We start from the raw sequence: 19,096 nt of genomic DNA on the forward strand, positions 1-19,096 counted from the left end.
CCCACTTCTCTTCCTTCAGACACTACAACATCTGGCACACTGCTAGTGTCTTCCACAGTGAAGACTGATGCAAAATACTCATTTAGTTCATCAGCCATTTTCTTGTCCCTTGTTAGTATTTCTCCTGCATTTTCTGGTGGTCTATGTCCACTCTCATTTCTCTCCTTTTTTAAACATACTTGAAAAAACTTCCACTGTCCACTTTGATACTATTTGCTAGCTTGCTTTCATATTTCATCTTTCCCCTTCTAATGATATTTTTAGTTGCTCTCTGTCGGTTTTTAAAAACTTCTCGATCCTCTATCTTCCCACTAATTTTTGCTTTGTTGTATGCCCTTTCTTTTGCTTTTACAATAGCTTTGACTTCCCTCGTCAGCCATGGTTGTTCTATTTTATGATTTGAGTATTTCTCCATTTTTGGAATACATATGTCCTGCACCTTCCTCACTTTTCCCAGAAACTTCCACCATTGCTGCTCTGCTGAGATCCCTGCCCGCAGCTCCTTTCAATTTACTTTGGCCAACTCCTCTCTCATACCACTAATTTTCCTTACTACACTGAAATATTGCTACATCAGACTTTACTTTCTCCCTATTGAATTTCAAGTTGAACTTGATCATACTGTGATCAAAGGGTTCCTAAGGGTTCATTTACCTTAAACTCCCTAAAAGCTTCCAATTCATTACTTAACACCCAATCCAGTATAGCTGATCCCCTAGTAGGCTCAATGACAAACTCTTAGGCATCTCTTAGGCATTCAACAAACTCACTCTCTTGAGATCCATTTCCAACCTGATTTTCCCAATTGACCTGCATGTTAAAATCTCCCATGACTATCACAACATTGCCCTTTTGACACACCTTTTCTATTTCTTGTTGTAATCTGTGGTCTACCTCCCAGCCACTGTTGGGGTGCCTGTATATAATTGCCATCAACGCCCTTTTACCCTTGCAGTTTCTTAACTCAACCCACAAGAATTCAACATGTTCCAATCCTATATCACAACCTTCTACTGATTTAATGCCATTCTTTACCAGTAGAGCCACACCACCCCCTCTGCCTACCATCCTATCCCTCCGAAATAATGTGTAAGTTTGGACATTCAGTTCCCAACTACAACCATCCTTCAGTCACGATTCAGTGATGGCCTGATCATCACGCACGTTTAGATACAACACCTTGAGTACCGTATTTGTTAACCTTTCTGATTCTGCATCCCTAATGTTTTGATACTCAGCTGTTGGCTGCAGCTAAGTCCCATCACCTGCCTGCCCTTCCTAACAGTCTCTCTGCATGCTATCTTATTTTTTTTTACCATCTGTCCTATCCTGAGTCCTTTCACTTCAGTTCCCACCACCCTGCCAAATTAGTTTAAATCCTCCCCAACAGCCCTAACAAACCCGCCCACACTGAAGGGAGTACGGAGTTCCTGGGCTGAAGAGCCAGGTTACCTGTCCATTACCCTGTACACAGTGACCATTCAGTGGGACAGTATGGAGTGTCCAGGCTGAAGGGCCACATTATCTGTCCATTACCTTGTGTACACTGACCGTCCTGCACACTCACCTTGTAGGTGTTAATCCCCCACTTTTTCACAACGTCAAACTTTTCCACAGCGATGCCACGGGCGGGCTCGCTGCTCGCTGTCACCGAGTGGCTCTGGGTCTGGTGAACATTACTGGACCCTGAAATAGACCAAGGAATGAGGATCAGAAGAACGCAGAGCTGGGAGCCTCCCATCACCAGGCGGAACTGTTCGAGGCCGAGAGACAGACGGATCTGCTCCCACATCACTCCAGTTTGTCAATAAGTAAAGAAATGAAGAGACTCCACATCAACCCCTGCATGCAAGGAACTCAAGCAAACAGACTGGTGCAAGTGTGAACACAGCAGCAGCCTGCTGATAACAAGCAGAGGCGGAGTTTGCACAGGAGGGGAGAGGGTGGTGGGGCTAAGACAGCCTTTCCCTGAATAGGTTCAAGCAGAAACTGTTCTAAAACTAGAGGGCACAGCCTCACAATTGAGGGGCAAGCTTTTAGAACAGAGGTAAGGACAGTAGTGAATCTGTGGAATGCTCTGCCACAGACTTTGGTGGAGGCCACAACCATAGGTATATTTAAGGCAGAAGTTGATAGTTTCCCGATTGTTCAAGGCATCAAAGGATATGGTGAGAAGGCAGGTGCATAAGGTTGTGTGGGATCTGGAATCAGCCATGATAGAATGGTGCAACAGCCTCGATGGGCTGAATGGCCTATTTCTACTCCTATGTCTTATGGTCTTATAAAATATAAAAGCAGAATAAGGCCATTTTGCCCGCCGAGTCTGTTCTGCCAATTCATCATGGCTGATCCAATTTGCCTCTCAGCCCCAGTCTCCTGCCTTCTCCCCATATCCCTTCACTACCTGACCAATTGGGAAACTATCAACCTCAACCTTAAATATACTTAAAAACTTGGCCTCCACAGCTGCCCATGGCAACAAATTCCACAGATTCACCATTCTCTGGATAAAGAAATTCCTCCTCATCCCCTCTATTCTGTGGCTGTGTCCTCTGGTCTTAGACTCTCCCACCATAGGACACATCCTCTCCACAACGTCTTTCACCATTTGATAGGTTTCAATGAGGTCACCCCTCATTCTTCTGAATTCTACAGAATACATGCCCAGAGCCATCAAATGCACTTTGTATGACAAGCCATTTAATCCAGGAATCATTTTTGTAAACCTCCCTTGAACTCTCTCCAGTTTCAGCAAATCCTTTCTAAGGGGATCAAATCTACTCACAATGCTCCAAGTGAGGCCTCACCAGTTACTTATAGAGTCTCAACATTACATCCTTGCTAATCCTCTTGAAATGAATGCTAACATAGCATTTGCCTTCCTTACCAGACTTAACAGGAAATTAACCTTCAGGGAATCCTGCACAAGGACCCCCAAACCCTTTTACACCTCCATTTTTTGTACTTTCTCTCCTTTTAGAAAATAGTCAATCCCACTTGGAGTACTGTGCTCAGTTCTGGTCACCTTACTACCGAAAGGATGTGGAAGCCATAAAAAGGGTGCAGAGAAGATTTACAAGAATGTTGCCTGGATCGGGGAGCATACCTTATGAGAATAGGTTGAGTGAACTCGGCCTTTTCTCCTTGGAGCGAAGGAGGATGAGAGGTGACCTGATAGAGGGGTACAAGATGATGAGAGGCTTTCCCAGGGCTGAAATGGGTGCCACAAGAGGACACAGGTTTAAGGTGCTGGGGTGTAGGTACAGAGGAGATGTCAGGGTCAAGTTTTTGCTCAGAGTGGTGAGTGCGTGGAATGGGCTGCTGGTAACAGTGGTAGTCTCTTTTAAGAGACTTTTGGATAGGTACATGGAGCTTAGAAAAATAGAGGGCTATGGGTAAGCCTAATAATTTCTAAGGTAGGGACATGTTTGGCACAACTTTGTGGGCCGAAGGGCCTGTATTGTGCTGTAGATTTTTCTATGGTCCTTTCATTTCTTCTACCAAAGTGCATGATCATACATTTCCTGACAATGTATTCCATCTGCCATTTCTTTGCTCATTCTCCTAATGTGGGCATTAATGAATCATGGCTAAAAGAAGGTTATAGCTGGGAGCTCAACATCCAAGGATACACATTGCATCGAAAGGACAGGCAGGTAGACAGAGTGTGGTGGAGTGGCTCTGTTGAATAGAAATCAAATCATTAGAAAGAAATGACATAGGGTCAGAAGGTGTTGAATCATTGTGGATGGAGCTAAGAAACTGCAAGGGTAAAAAGACCCTGATGGGAGTTGTATACAGACCCCAAACATAGTAAGGAAGTGGGCTATAAATTACAAAGGCAGATAGAAAATGCCTGCCAAAAGGGAAATGTTACAATAGTCATGGAATATTCCAATATGCAAGTAGATTGGGAAAATCAGGTTGGTGCTGGATCCCAAAAGGGTGAATTTCTAGAATGCCTACCAGATGGCTTTTTAGAGCAGCTCATGGTTGAGCCCACTAGGGGACAACCTATTCTGGATTGGGTGTTGTGCAATGAACCAGAATCAATTAGACAGCTTCAGGTAAAAGAACCCTTAGGGCCAAGTGATCGTAGTAAGATCAAAATCACCCAGAAATTTGCAAAGAAGCAGCTAAAATCAGATGTATCAGTATTACAGTGGAGTAAAGGAAATTACAGAGGCATGAGAGAGGAGTTGGCCAGAACTGATTGGAAAAAAAAACAGTCAAGGATGGCAGCAGAGCAGCATAGCTGGAATTTCTGGAAGCAATTCAGAAGACAGAGGATACATACATCCTAAACATGAAGAAGTATTCTAAAGACAAGATGACACATTCATGGCTAATAAAAGAAGTCAAAGCCAACATAAAAGCCAAAGAGAGGACATAAAATAGAGCAAAAACTGTTGTGTTAGAGGATTGGGAAGCTTTCAAAAAGCAACAGAAAGCAACAAAAAAAAGTCATTCAGAAGGAAAAGATGAAATATGATAGAAAGCTGGGCAATAAATTTAAAGAGGATACCAAAAGTTTCTTCAGATACATAAAGTATAAAGGAGAAATGAGAGTGTATATTGAACCACCGGAAAATGACGTTGGAGAGGCAGTAATTGGGGACAATTACAGGAGCAGACACCCCTGTGGCCGTTCCCATCAACAATAAGTATACCGTTTTGGATACTGTTGATGGGGACGACCTACCAGGGACAAGTTGCAGTGATTGCATCTCTGACACCAAGACTGGACCCTCAGCTCAGAAGGGAAGGAGGGAACAGAGGACAGCAGTAGTGAAAGGGGATTCGATAGTTAAGGGGACAGATAAGAGGTTCTGTGGAAGAGATCGAGAATCCCGGATGGTCTGTTGCCTCCACGGTGCCAGGGTTCGTGATACCTCGGATCAAGTTCTCAGTATTCTCAAGAGGGAGTGTGAGCAGCCGGATGTCGTGGTCCATGTAGGGACCAATGACGTGGGTAGGAAGAGTGAGGAGGTCCTGAAAGGTGAGTTTAGGGAGCTATGTGCCAAGTTAAAGGAAAGGACCTCCAGGATAGCAATCTCAGGATTGCTACCAGTGCCACATGCAGGTGGGTTTAGAAATAGTAAGACAGTGCAGATCAAGACGTGGCTGAAGATATGGTGCAGGAGAGAGGGCTTCAGATTTATAGATAATTGGGCAGTTTTCCAGGGAAGGTGGGACCTGTTCCGGCTGGATGAATTACATCTGAACTGGAGGGGGACAAATATTCTTGCAAGTAGGTTTGCTAGAGAGGCTCCAGTGGATTTAAACTGGATACGAGGGGGTAGAGGAACCAGAGTGTAGGAACAGACGTATGGGAGAAGGAAGAAAAAGACAGTAAAGTTCTTTGTACTGTTAGAAATAAACAGAGAGGAAAAGGTGGAGAATTTCTTAATCACATTTATTTTAATGCTAGGAGCATTGTAAGAAAGGTGAATGAGCTTAGAGCATGGATTGATACCTGGAAATATGATGATGCAGCTATTAGTGAAACATGGTTGCAGGAGGGATGTGATTGGCAACTAAATATTCCTGAATTTTGTTGCTTCAGGTGTGATGGAATCTGAGGGACAAGAGGGAGAGGTGTTGCGTTGCTTGTCTGAGAAAATATTACAGCGCTGCTCTGGCAGAATAGATTAGAGGGCTCATCTAGGGTGACTATTTGGGTGGAATTGAGGAATGGGAAAGGTGTAGTAACACTTATAGCAGAGTATTGTAGACCACCTAATGGGGAGTGAGAATTGGAGGAGCAAATTTGCAAGCAGATAGCAGATATTGGTAGTAAGCACAAGGTTGTGATTGTGGGAGATTTTAATTTTCCACACACAGACTGGGAAGCCCATACTGTAAATGGGATGGATGGTTTGGAGTTTGCAAAATGTGTGGAGGATAGTTTTTTGCAGCAATACATAGAGGTACCAACTAGAGAAGGGGCAGTGTTGGATCTTCTGTTAGGGAATGAGATAGGTCAGGTGTTGGAGGTATGTGTTGGGGAGCACTTCGGGTCCAGTGATCACAATACTATTAGTTTCAATATAATTATGGAGAAGGATAGGACTGGACCCAGGGTTGAGATTTTTGATTGGAGAAAGGCTAACTTTGAGATGTGAAAGGATTTGGAAGGAGTAGATTGGGACAATTTATTTTATGGGAAGGATGTAATAGAGAAATGGGGGTCATTTAAAGGTGAAATTTTGAGGGTACAGAATCTTTACGTTCCTGTTAGGTTGAAAGGAAAGGTTAAAAGTTTGAGAGAGCCATGGTTTTCAAGGGATTTTGGAAACTTGGTTAGCAAAAAGAGAGATATCTACAATAAATATAGGCAGCATGGAGTAGAAACACAGAAACATAGAAAATAGGTGCAGGAGTAGGCCTTTCGGCCCGAGCCTGCACCGCCATTCAGTATGATCATGGCTGATCATCCAACTCAGAACCCTGTACCTGCTTTCTCTCCATACCCCCTGATCCCTTTAGTCACAAAGGCCATATCTAACTTCCTCTTATATATAGCCAATGAACTGGCCTCAACTGTTTCCTGTGGCAGAGAATTCCAGATTTACCACTCTCTGTGTGAAGAAGTTTTTCCTCATCTCGGTCCTAAAAAGCTTCCCCTTTATCCTTAAAATGTGACCCCTCGTTCTGGACTTCCCCAACATCGGAAACAATCTTCCTGCATCTAGCCTGTCCAATCCCTTTAGAATTTTATACATTTCAATAAGATCCCCCCCTCAAACTTCTAAATTCCAGTGAGTATGAGCCTAGTCGATCCAGTTTTTCTTCATATGAAAGTCCTGCCATCCCAGGAATCAATCTGGTGAACCTTCTCCGTACTCCCTCTATGGCAAGAATGTCTTTCCTCAGATTAGGGGACCAAAACTGCACACAATATTCTAGGTGCGGTCTCACCAAGGCCTTGTACAACTGCAGTAGAACGTCCCTGCTCCTGTACTCAAATCCTTTTGCTATGGATGCCAACATACCATTTGCCTTTTTCACCGCCTGCTGTACCTGCATGCCCACCTTCAATGACTGGTGTACAATGACACCCAGGTCTCGTTGCATCTTCCCTTTTCCTAATTGGCCACCGTTCAGATAATAATCTATTTTCCTGTTCTTGCAACCAAAGTGGATAACCTCACATTTATCCACATTAAACTGCATCTGCCATACAATTGCCCACTCACCTAACCTATCCAAGTCACCCTGCATCCTCTTAGCATCCTCCTCACAGCTAACACCGCCGCCCAGCTTCGTGTCATCCGCAAACTTAGAGATGCTGCATTTAATTCCCTCATCTAAATCATTAATATATATTGTAAACAACTGGGATCCCAGCACTGAGTCTTGCAGTACCCCACTAGTCACTGCCTGCCATTCTGAAAAGGTCCCATTTACTCCCACTCTTTGCTTCCTGTCTGCCAACCAAATGAGGTGCTCAAAGAATATAAAGAATGTAAGAAGAATCTTAAGAAAGAAATTAGAAAAGCTAAAAGAAGATACAAGGTTGCTTTGGCAAGTAAGGTGAAAATAAATCCGAAAAGTTTCTACAGTTATATTAATAGCAAAAGGATAGTGAGGGATAAAATTGGTCCTTTAGAGAATCAGAGTAGACAGCTATGTGTGGAGCCGAAAGAGATGGGGGAGATTTTGAACAATTTCTTTTCTTCGGTATTCACTAAGGAGAAGGATATTGAATTGTGTAAGGTAAGGGAAAAAAGTAGGGAAGTTATGGAAACTATGGCGATTAAAAAGGAGGAAGTACTGGCGCTTTTAAGGAATATAGAAGTGGATAAATCGCCGAGTCCTGACAGGATTTTCCCTAGGACCTTGAGGGAAGTTAGTGTGGAAATAGCAGGGGCTCTGACGGAAGTATTTCAATTGTCATTAGAAATGGGGATGGTGCCGGAGGATTGGCGTATTGCTCATGTGGTTCCATTGTTTAAAAAGGGTTCTAAGAGTAAACCTAGCAATTATAGGCCTGTCAGATTGATGTCAGTGGTAAATTAATGGAAAGTATTCTTAGAGATAGCATATATAATTATCTGTATAGGCAGGGTCTGATTAGGAAAAGTCAACATGGATTTGTGTGTGGAAGCTCATGTTTGACAAATCTTACTGAATTTTTTGAAGAGGTTACTCGGAAAGTTGATGAGGGTAAAGCAGTGGATGTTGTCTACATGGACTTCAGTAAGGCCTTTGACAAGGTTCCGCACAGGTTAGTTAGGAAGGTTCAATCGTTAGGTATTAATATTGAAGTAGTAAAATGGATTCAACAGTGCTGGATGGGAGATGCCAGAGAGTAGTGGTGGATAACTGTTTGTCAGATTGGAGGCTGGTGACTAGTGCTGTGCCTCAGGGATCTGTACTGGGTCCAATATTATTTGTCATATACATTAATGGTCTGGATGATGGGATGGTAAATTGGATTAGTAAGTATGCAGATGATACTAAGGTAGGTGGCTAATGAAGTCGGTTTTCAAAGCTTGCAGAGATTTAGGCCAGTTAGAAGAGTGGGCTGAAAGATGGAAGATGCAGTTTAATGCTGATAAGTGTGAGGTGCTACATTTTGGTAGGAATAATCCAAATAGGACATACATAGTAAATGGTAGAGCACTGAAGAATGCAGTAGAACAGAGTGATCTTGGAATAATGGTGCATAGTTCTCTGAAGGTGGAATCTCATGTGGATAGGGCGGTGAAGAAAGTTTTTGGTATGTTGGCCTTTATAAATCAGAGCATTGCGTATAGGAGTTACAATACAGTACAATACTTAAATACTTTACTTTATTGTCACCAAACAATTGATACTAGAGCGTACAATCATCACAGCGATATTTGATTCTGCGCTTCATGCTCCCTGAAGTACAAATCCAAGTAAATATAATAAATAATTTAAATTACAAATCATAATTAGAAAATAGAAAAGGGAAAGTAAGGAAGTGCAAGTTAGGTCCGGATATTTGGAAGGTATGGCCCAGATCCGGGTCAGGATCCATTCAACAGTCTTATCACATTTGGAAAGAAGCTGTATCCAAATCTGGCCGTATGAATCTTCAAGTTCCTGAACCTTCTCCCGGAGGGAAGTGGGACAAAAAGTGTGTTGGCTGGGTGGGTCGTGTCCTTGATTATCCTGGCAGCACTGCTCCGACAGCGTGCGGTGTAAAGTGAGTGCAAGGATGGAAGATTGGTTTCTGTGATGTGCTGAACTATGTTCACGATCTTCTGCAGCTTCTTCCGGTCTTGGACAGGACAACTTCCATACCAGGTTGTGATGCACCCTAGAATAATGCTTTCTACGGTGCATCTATAAAAATTAGTGAGGGTTTTAGGGGACAGGCCAAATTTCTTCAGCTTTCTCAGGAAGTAAAGACGCTGGTGGGCCTTCTTGGCAGTGGACTCTGCTTGGTTAGACCTGGTCAGGTCATTTGTGATATTCACACTGAGGAACTTAAAGCTTTTGACCTGTTCCACCTGTGCACCACTGTTGTAAATGGGGTCGTGCGGTCTGCTACTCCTTCTGAAGTCAACAACCAATTCTTTTGTCTTGCCGACGTTGAGGTATAGGTTATTGCCTTTGCACCATGCCACCAGGTTCTTAATTTCCTCTCTGTACTCCGACTTCGACCCAAGATACGGCCTACAATTGTGGTGTCATCAGCAAACATATATTGAGCTTAATGGAAACTTGGCTACACAATCATGGGTGTACAGTGAGTACAGCAGGGGGCTGAGTACACAGCCTTGTGGGGCACCGATGCTCAGAGTGATTGTAGAGGAGAGCTAGTCACCTATTTTTACTGCCTGGGTCCTGTCTGTGAGGAAGTTGAAGATCCAGCTGCAGATCTGAGTGCTAAGACCCAGGTTCCAGAGCTTAGGAATCAGTTTATTTGGAATGATGGTATTATAGGCAGAGCTGTAGTCAATGAAAAGGAGCCTTACATATGAGTCTTTATTCTCCAGGTGTTCTAAGGAGGAATGTAGTGCCAGAGAGATGGCATCTGCCGTTGACTTGTTGCCCCGGTAGACGAATTGCAAAGCGTCAGGGTTGACCGGTAGGTTATGGTTGATGTGTGCCATAACCAATCACTCAAAGCACTTCATAGCAATTGATGTCAGAGCCACAGGTCGGTAGTCATTCAGGCATGCCACCTTGCTTTTCTTCGGCACTGAGATTATTGTTGCCTTCTTAAAACGCGAGGGGATCTTAGACTGAAGCAGGGAGCAGTTGAAGATGTCAGCAAACACTCCAGCTAGCTCTTGCACAGGCCCGGAGAACCCGTCCCGGGACGCCAGCTGGGCCCGTCGCCTTCCTTGGATTTATCTTCAGGAAGGCTCTTCTAACGTCTTCCTCGGTGATGATGAATCTTGATGCCACCAGGTCCGGTTCATCCAGAGGGGGCAGGACGCTCCTTTTCTGTTCGAATCTTGCGTTGGATACGTTAAGTTTGTCAGGAAGAGAAGCGCTACAGTTATTGATATTCCCAGCCTTTTCTTTGTGCCCAGTGATCGCACTTAGACCCTGCCATAGTCTGCTGGCATCCCTCTGGTTAGCCTGGGCTTCCAACTTGGCTTGATATTGCCTCTTGGCGCCCTTAATGGCTTTCCGGAGTTCACGCTTGGATTCCCTGTAGCGACTGGTATCCCTGGACCTAAACGCCACAGCTCTAGCCTTCAAAAGGGACTGGATCTCATAATTCATCTAAGGTTTCCAGTTAGGGAATACCCGGATCATCTTGCGAGACACACAGTCCTCTGTGCACTTCCAGATAAGTCCGCGACAGCTGAGGCATACTCAGAGGTTAGCTGCCGAGTCCTTGAATACTAACCAGTCCACCGATTCAAAGCAGTCACGGAGGACCTCATCCGTTTCCTCTGTCCAACGCGACATCACTTTTGACACCGTGACCTCCCGCTTCAGTTTCTGTTAGTAAGCCAGGAGGAGGAGTACAACCTGATGTAATGTTAAAATTGTACAAGGCATTGATAAGGCCGAATTTGGAGTATTGTGTACAGTTTTGGTCACCGAATTATAGGAAAGCTGTCAACAAAATAGTGAGAGTACAGAGAAGATTTACTAGAATGTTACTTGGATTTCAGCACCTAAGTTACAGGGAAAGGTTGAACAAGTTAGGTCTTTATTCTTTGGAACCCAGAAGGTTGAGGGGGGACTTGATAGAGGTATTTAAAGTTATGAGGGGGATAGATAGAGTTGACGTGGATAGGCTTTTTCCATTGAGAGTAGGGGAGATTCAAACAAGAGGACATGAGTTGAGAGTTAGGGGGCAAAAGTTTAAGCATAACATGAGGGGGAATTTCTTTACTCAGAGAGTGGCAGCTGTGTGGAATGAGCTTCCAGTAGAAGTGGTAGAGGCAGGTTCGGTATTGTCATTTAAAGTAAAATTGGATAGGTATATGGACAGGAAAGGAATGGAGGGTTATGGGCTGAGTGTGGGTCAGTGGGACTAGGTGAGAGTAAGCGTTCGGCACGGACTAGAAGGGCCAAGATGGTCTGTTTCCGTGTTGTAATTGTTATATGACAAGGAAATGTAGGATGAACATAATAAGTATTTTGCATCAGTCTTCATAGTTGAAGACGCTAGCAGTACAGTGGAAGTTCAAGAGTGTCAGGGGGTCATAAGCGTGTAAAGTTGCCATTACAAGGGAGAAGATTCTTGGGAAACTGAAAGATCTGAAGGTAGGTAAGTAACCTGGACCAGATGCTCTACACTCCAGGGTTCTGAAAGAGATGGCTAAAGAGATTGTGAAGGCATTAGTAATAATCTTCCAAGAATCATTAGATTCTGAAAGGGCACCAGAATATTGAAAAATTGCTAATGTCACTCCACACTTCAAGCAGAGAGAGAGGCAGAAGAAAGGAAATCATAGGCCAGTTAGTCTGATGTCAGTGGTTAGGAAGATGTTGGAAGCGATCGTTAAGGTACTTGGATACACATGATACAACAGGGCGCAGTTAGAATTGTTTCCTCAAGGGAAAATCATACCTGATAAATCTGTTGGAATTCTTTTGAAGAAATAACAAGCAGGATAGACAGAAGAGAATCTGTGGATGTTGTGTACTTGGATTTTCAGAAGGCCTTTTACAAGGTGCCACAGATCAGGCTGCTTAACAAGTTAAGGTCCCATATTATGACAGGAAAGATAGCAGTATGGATAACGCAGTTGTTGATTAGCAGGAGGCAAACAGTGGGAACAAAGGGAGCCTTTTTATGTTATACGTTTAATGTCTTGGATAATGGAATTGATGGCTTTGTTGTCATGTTTGTGGATGATACTACGATAGGTGGAGGGGCAAATAATTTTGAGGAAGTAGAAAGGCTACTGAAGGAGACAGAATAGCAGAACAGGCAAAGAAGTGTCAGATGGAATACAATGTTGAGGAATGCATGTTAATCCACTTTGGTAGAAGAAATAAAAGGATAGACTCTTTTTAAATGGAGAGGAAATGGAAAAATCTGAAGTGCAAAGGGACTTGGGAATCCTTGCACAGGATTCCCTAAAGTTTAACTTGCAGGATGAGTCAGTGGTGAGGAAGGCAAATACAATGTTAGCATTTATTTCAAGAGGACTAGAATATTAAGTGATAGACTATCAGTGTACTCGTCAGGGACACTGGATATTTTTCAGACATATAAAGTGTAAAAGAGACATGAGAGTGGACCACTGGAAAATGATACAGATCCAGTGGCCACAATGCCATTAGTCTCAAAGTAAATGTGCAAAAAGATAGGTCTGGTCCGCCAGCTGAGATTCTAAATTAGAGTGAGGCCAATTTGATGGTATCAGAAATATCTGGCAAGTGTGGATTGGGACAGGCTGTTTTCTGGCAAAAGCATACTTGGTCAGTAGGACCCTTCAAAAGTGAAAATTTGAGAGTACAAAGCTTGTATATACCTGTCAGAATAAAAGGTAAAGATCACAAGTGTAGGGAATCTTGGTTTTCAAGCGATATTGAGGCCCTGGTTAAGAGAAATAAGAAGGTGCAGCAGGAACAAATCAAGTGCCTATGGAGTACAAGAAATGCAAGGGGACACTTAAGAAAGAAATCAGAAGAGCGAAAAGAAGGCATGAATCACTCTAGCAAACTACGTGAAGGACAATTGTAAGGGATTCTACAGATATGTTAACAGCAAAAGGTGCAAAAGACAAAATTAGTCCTCTGGAAGATTAGAATGGTAATCCATTCATGCAGCCAAAACAGAATTCTTTTGCATCTGGATTTACTCAGAAGACGGATACAGATTCTACGGAATTGAGGGAAAGTGGTATCAATTTCATGGATCCTGGACAGATTACAGAGGAGGTGTTTGCTACCAAGGCAAATCAGGGTAGATAAATTCCCAAGGTATGACAAGGTGTTCCCCTGGACCCTACAGGAGACAAATGCAGAAATTACTGGGGCCCAAGCAGATATTTAAATCATCCTTAGCAATAGAAGAGGTACCAGAGGATTGAAGGATAGCCAATACTATTCCACTATATTAAAAAAACACTCAGTATAAACCAGGAAATTATAGGCTAGTGCATTTGACATCAGTTGTGGGAAAGTGACTAAAGACATTCTAAGGAACCAGATTTACGAGTATTTGGATAGACATGGACTGATTAAGGATTGTTAGCATGGTTTCATGTTTAGTAGGTCATGTCTAACCATATACAGTTTTTTGAGGAAATTGTCAGGAAAGTGGATGAAGGCAAAGCAGTCACAAACAAGGGAAACTCTGCAGATGCTGGTCCTTCTGAAGAGTCTCGGCCCGAAAAGTCAACTATACACTTTTCTATAGATGCTGTGTTCCTCCGCATTTTGTCTGCGTTGAAGTCAATGCAGTGGATGTTGTCTACATGGACTTTAGCAAGGCATTAGACAAAGACACATGTGGGAGATTGGACAAGAAGGCTCAGTCACTCGCCATTCAAGATGAGGTAGTAAATTAGGTTAGACATTGGCTTTGCAGGAGAGTGACAGTAGATGGTTGCTTCTCTGACTGAAGGCTTGTGACTACTGGAACGGCGCAGGGATCGGCACTGGTTCTTTTGTTGTTTGCCATCTATATCAATGATCTGGATGATAATATGGTTAACTGGATCAGCAAATTTGCGAATGATATTAATTGTAGTGGACGGCGAGGAAGGCTATCATGGCTTGCAGAGGGATCTGCATCAGCTGGAAAAGTAGCTTAAAAATGGCAGACGGAATTTAATGCAAACAAATGTGAGATTTTGCACTTTGGTAGAACCAACCAGAATAGGTCCTTCACAGTTAATAGTAGGGCACTGAGGAGTGTGGTAGAACAAAGAGATCTAGGAATAATTTGTTGAAAATGGCATCACAGGTAGGTGGGGTCATAAAGAAAACTTTTGGTACACTGACCTTTATAAATCAATGTACTGAGTACAGGAAATGGGCTGCTATGTTGAAGTTGTAAAAGATGTTGATGAAGCCCAATTTGGAGTATTGTGTACACTTTTGGTCACCTACCTACAAGAAACTCACAAGCAAGGTTGAAAGAGTACAGAGAAAATTTACAAGGATGTGGTTGGGTCTGGAGGGCTCAAGTTATAAGGAAAGACTGAATGCATTAGGACTGTACTCCTTAAAACATAGAAGATTGAGAGGACATTAGATGGAGTTATGTAAAATTAGGAAAGGTATAGGGTAAGGCAATAAGGCTTTTTCCACTGAGTTTTGGTGGGACTACAACTAGTGGTCATGGGTTAAGGGTGAAAGGTGAAAAGCATAAGAAAACATGAGGGGAAATTTCTTCACTCAGAGGGTAGTGAGAGTGTGAAATGAGCGATGTATACAAGGTTGATTTCAATGTTGTGTGTACATGGATGGTCGGGGAATGGAGGGCAATGGTCCCAGTGCAGGTCAACGGGAGTAGGCAGTTTAAATGGCTCGGCATGAACTAAATGAGCCAAAGGGCCTGCTTCTGTGCTGTACATCTCTATGACTCTATAAAAACAAGCATGTAATGTTGAGACTTTATAAAGCACTGAAGAGGCCTCAACTGGAGTATTTTGAACAGTTCTGGGCTCCTTAGAAAGCATGTGGTGACACTGGAGAGGGTTCAAAGGAGGCACATGAAAATGATTTCAGGATTGAACGGCTTGTCGTATGAAGAGCAACTGATGGCTTTGGACCTGTATTCACCAGAAATCAGAAGATTGAGGGGTGACCTCATTGAAACATATCAAATGGTGAAAGGCCTTGATAGAGAGGATGTGGAGAATACGTTTCTTATGGTGGGAGAGTCAACGACCAGAGAGGACAGTCTCAGAATAGTGCAGCATCCTTTGGAACTCAGATTAGGAGGAATTTCTTTAGCCAGAGAATGGTGAATCTGTGGAATTTGTTGACACAGGCAGCTGTGGAGGCCAAGTTTTTTATTATTTAAGGCAGAGGTTGATAGATTCTTGATTAGTCAGGCCATGAAGGGATATGGGGGAAGGCAGGAGACTGGGGCTGAGGGGGAAATGGATCAGCCATGATGAAATGGCAGAGCAGACTCGATGGGCCAATATGCCCAAATCTGCTCCATTATCTTCTGGGCTTAAGGAGCGGCCCTCACTGTGTTCTGACAGGCCCAAGCCAGCTAAGATCCAACCAGAACACCCACATGGGGTCCTTAGAGGCCCTGGCCAGCTGAGATGCACCATAACAGCCCTCAGAGGTCTGACAGACTCTGGAGGCTGGCAATCACCATGAATAGGTCCAGTGTAGACACTTCAGTGAGCTGCAGCTACATTGATCTGTGTGGCTGGAATAGAACAGCTTAAGCTCAGCAGAGGGAGTGAGGCGATGGGTGCGGGAGGTCAGGGTGGGGCAACAACGGAGGGACAGTGTATAGCTGTACCTGGTGATGAGCAGCCCTGATTGGCTATCCGGCTGGCCGCTGACCTGCTGGGGGAGATCAGGAGGCTGCAGGGTGCAGGGGTTTTCACAGGAGCACCTGAACACAGCCAGAATATGGGCCAAGATGGGGGAGTGGAGAGACATGGGGGGGGTGAATTAGTGGGACGGAGGGGCGGAGGGGTGGAGCGACGGGGGAATGGAGGAGTGGAGGGACGAGGGGAGTTATTAAAACAAAAAGAGAACAAATCAATGGATCAGAGTGTGACAACTGATGAGAATGGAGGCAGTACAATCAGTCAAGAGCTATAACACTCAGTACACAGTCAACAGGTATTCAGAACAGAATTAAACAGTGTAACCCTCCATCAGTACCACCCCCTTCTTTAAAAGAACTATAAAAGCTTACTTATACACAAGGTACAGTCAATATTTACAAGACAGTAAGTAAACTCAAATTAAATATGGTTACTACCATCTATAAAGCAGTCAATACCCTAGGTGGGGGGGCACCGCTCCCAGAAGTCCCCCAGTGTGCCCGCTGGGACTGCGTGCTCCCTCTCTAAGGGCAGCTGGGCACGAATGTACCCTTGGAAAAGGGGCAGGTAGATGGCCCGGGCAGAGCCTCCACTTTCCACCACCCAGAACCGTCAATGGTCATCTTGGCCAGGTCCAGAAGCAAGCCCCATGCAAGAAGAGAAGCAAGAAGATTCTCCCCACGACCTGACCCTTCTGTACCAGGTGCAGGTATATGAGCAGCGTGGGACTAAAATGCAGCCAGAACTTCGGCAGCAGCACCCTGAGAAACTCAGACGGGGCTGAAACCTCTCACATTCCGTGTACGCGTGGTACACCGACGCCTCCCGGCCACAGAACGGACAGGTGGACGGGGTGTCAGTGAACCTGTTGTACGGGACTGCCCAATGTAACACCTTCCACCCCAGGTCCCCAGTGTACGGGGAAGCACCCCTGCATAAAGAGATTTCGACCGGGGACCTCCTCTGCTGCCTGACGGTAACATGGATCGCCAGGGTGAGTCCGGTCAGCAGACGAAGGCGAGGATGTGAAAGGTGAGCAGGGGCAGCCTGCACAAGAGACGCTTCAGAACGTCACTGAACAGTAGTGGGCAGCCCTCAATCCCAGGGGAACATGGGTTTGCACCTCTGGTAGACTGTGTCCTCTCCAGCACACAAGGCCGGGCAGGAAGATTTGAAGAACTGGCTGTTGCCAATGCAGTGGGTTCCCCGTCACTGATGCAGTCCAAGGGAAGGACTAGCGCTGATACAGCTTGGCAACAGTGTCGTCGCAGAGTGAAGTTGTAAACAGGATCAAACTGCCTTAGGGACCTCGGCTCCAGATTTCCTTGGGGTTTACTCCCGAAGCCTTTCCCATGTACAGGTATAGCTGCAAAGCAGCAGAGGTTTAAAATCAGCTTTCCTTCTTCTAGGTGAGCTGCCTCCAAGGCTGACAAGCCCCACCTGCCTGAAGTCACGGAACGGCATAGTGGGCATCCCCGCGAGACGTCTTACCTTGTGCGGGACCCTCTCCCATATGGTCACTCGAGGCCTGGGTCCAAAGAGCACTTCGGGCGGTGGTGCAGCTGGAACCCTTCCACTTCCCCACGCCCTCCCGCCACTCACTGTAATAGGATCAGAGCACCCTGCCCGGATGAGGCCAGATCCCACCCCCCCGCCCACAGACCCGAACCCATTAATCTCTTGCGGAGAAGGCACAGGGATGACTCCATGCAAACCGAATACAGCTGACCTGACATGGGGCACTCCATTCCAAAGCAAGAGGACCCAATCACCTTCACTAGGCACTCTGCAGCAGCATACAGCAGCTGGACGTGGCCAAGGCCGAACGCTCGCAGAGTCCCAAAGAGGTACACATGGTTCACCCTATCGAACCCTGAGCCGGAACGCTCGCAGAGTCCCAAAGAGGTACTCATGGTTCACCCTATCGAACCCTGAGCCGGAACGCTCGCAGAGTCCCAAAGAGGTACTCATGGTTCACCCTATCGAACCCTGAGCCGGAACGCTCGCAGAGTCCCAAAGAGGTACTCATGGTTCACCCTATCGAACCCTGAGCCGGAACGCTCGCAGAGTCCCAAAGAGGTACTCATGGTTCACCCTATCGAACGCCTTCCCTTGGTCGAGAGAGAGAGAAAGGCGACCGACAGACCGGCCCCCCGGTACAGGAGATCAGATCCTGGACAAGGTAGATATTGTCCTGGATCGACCGCCCCAGGACCGCGGTCAGGGTTGACAACTTCTGCCAGCACTGAGCCCAGACACTGACCATCATCCGGGCAAAGACCTTGTACTCTGCGCTGAAGAGGGATACTGGGTGCCAACTCCGCAGGCCACAGAGATCCCCCTTCTTTGGCAGCAGGGCCACGACTGCTTTGTGCCCTCAAAGGGGCATCTCACCCGTCGCATGCTCTCCCCTAATACCCCTGCATAATCAGCCCCTAGGATGCCCCAAAAGGCCTGGAGAAACTCCACCATGAACACATCTAGTCCCGGGGACTTGCCTCTCTGCAGCTGGTTGAGAGCACTGGTCAGCTCCACCAAAGATTAGCAGTGCGTCGAGCCGATCAGCACCCCCAGTGCTGACGCTCGGCAAGTCCTCCCACAGAGCCCTGTGTGCATCCTCACTGCACGGGTCCGGTGAGATTAGAGCCTCATAAAAGGAATGGACTTCCGCAACAATTCTCGCCATATCCATGAAGGAGGAGCCATCGTCTGCCAGCAACTCCACCAGCTGCATGAGGACACCCCTCCCCCTCTGGAGAGAATAGAAAGGCGAGGCGTGGTCCGGATCCTGCAGCATCTGGACCCGTGACCTCATGTAAGCGCCTCGGGACCTCTCGAGCTGCAGGTGCCTCAATGCCTCCTTCCTCCGCTGGTACTCATCCCAGAGGGGCTGGTCCCCATCGGTCAGCCTCAGCCAAGAGTCCAGGTCAACCAGCTCCTTCTCGAGCCGATTGATCCTGGACATCCGCTGCTTGGTCAAGCCACCTGCGTATTCCCTGCAGAACAGTCGGACGTGAGCTCCACCCGCATCTCAGGAGCCTCAGGGAGGGGAAACTCCCCACTCTGCATTCAGGACTCCCAGAACAGCCGGAATCCTGGAACCGGCCATCCTCCAGCAGCTGGTTGTTGAAATGCCAGTACACGACCCCACCCGTACAGGCAGCACATTCAGC

The 19,096-nt window shown here is 45.7% G+C and overlaps 1 protein-coding gene across 9 annotated transcripts in view; it reads right to left on the reverse strand.

The window, feature by feature from the left end:
* Nucleotides 1-19,096, reverse strand: part of LOC132390966 (arfaptin-2-like) — a 150,425-nt gene that overhangs the window by 72,775 nt on the left and 58,554 nt on the right. For 7 of the 9 annotated variants that reach the window (XM_059963513.1, XM_059963505.1, XM_059963507.1 and 4 more), the window contains 2 exons: nucleotides 15,890-15,985; nucleotides 1,568-1,686 (listed from right to left, as the gene is read on the reverse strand). In XM_059963513.1, coding sequence (XP_059819496.1) covers nucleotides 1,568-1,686; nucleotides 15,890-15,985 — 215 coding nt within the window. The remainder of the gene's footprint in view (nucleotides 1-1,567; nucleotides 1,687-15,889; nucleotides 15,986-19,096) is intronic. The other 2 variants (XM_059963514.1, XM_059963512.1) reach the window with 1 other exon arrangement.

This window comes from Hypanus sabinus, chromosome 3 (genome assembly GCF_030144855.1).
Source record: "Hypanus sabinus isolate sHypSab1 chromosome 3, sHypSab1.hap1, whole genome shotgun sequence".
Lineage (NCBI taxonomy): Eukaryota > Metazoa > Chordata > Chondrichthyes > Myliobatiformes > Dasyatidae > Hypanus > Hypanus sabinus.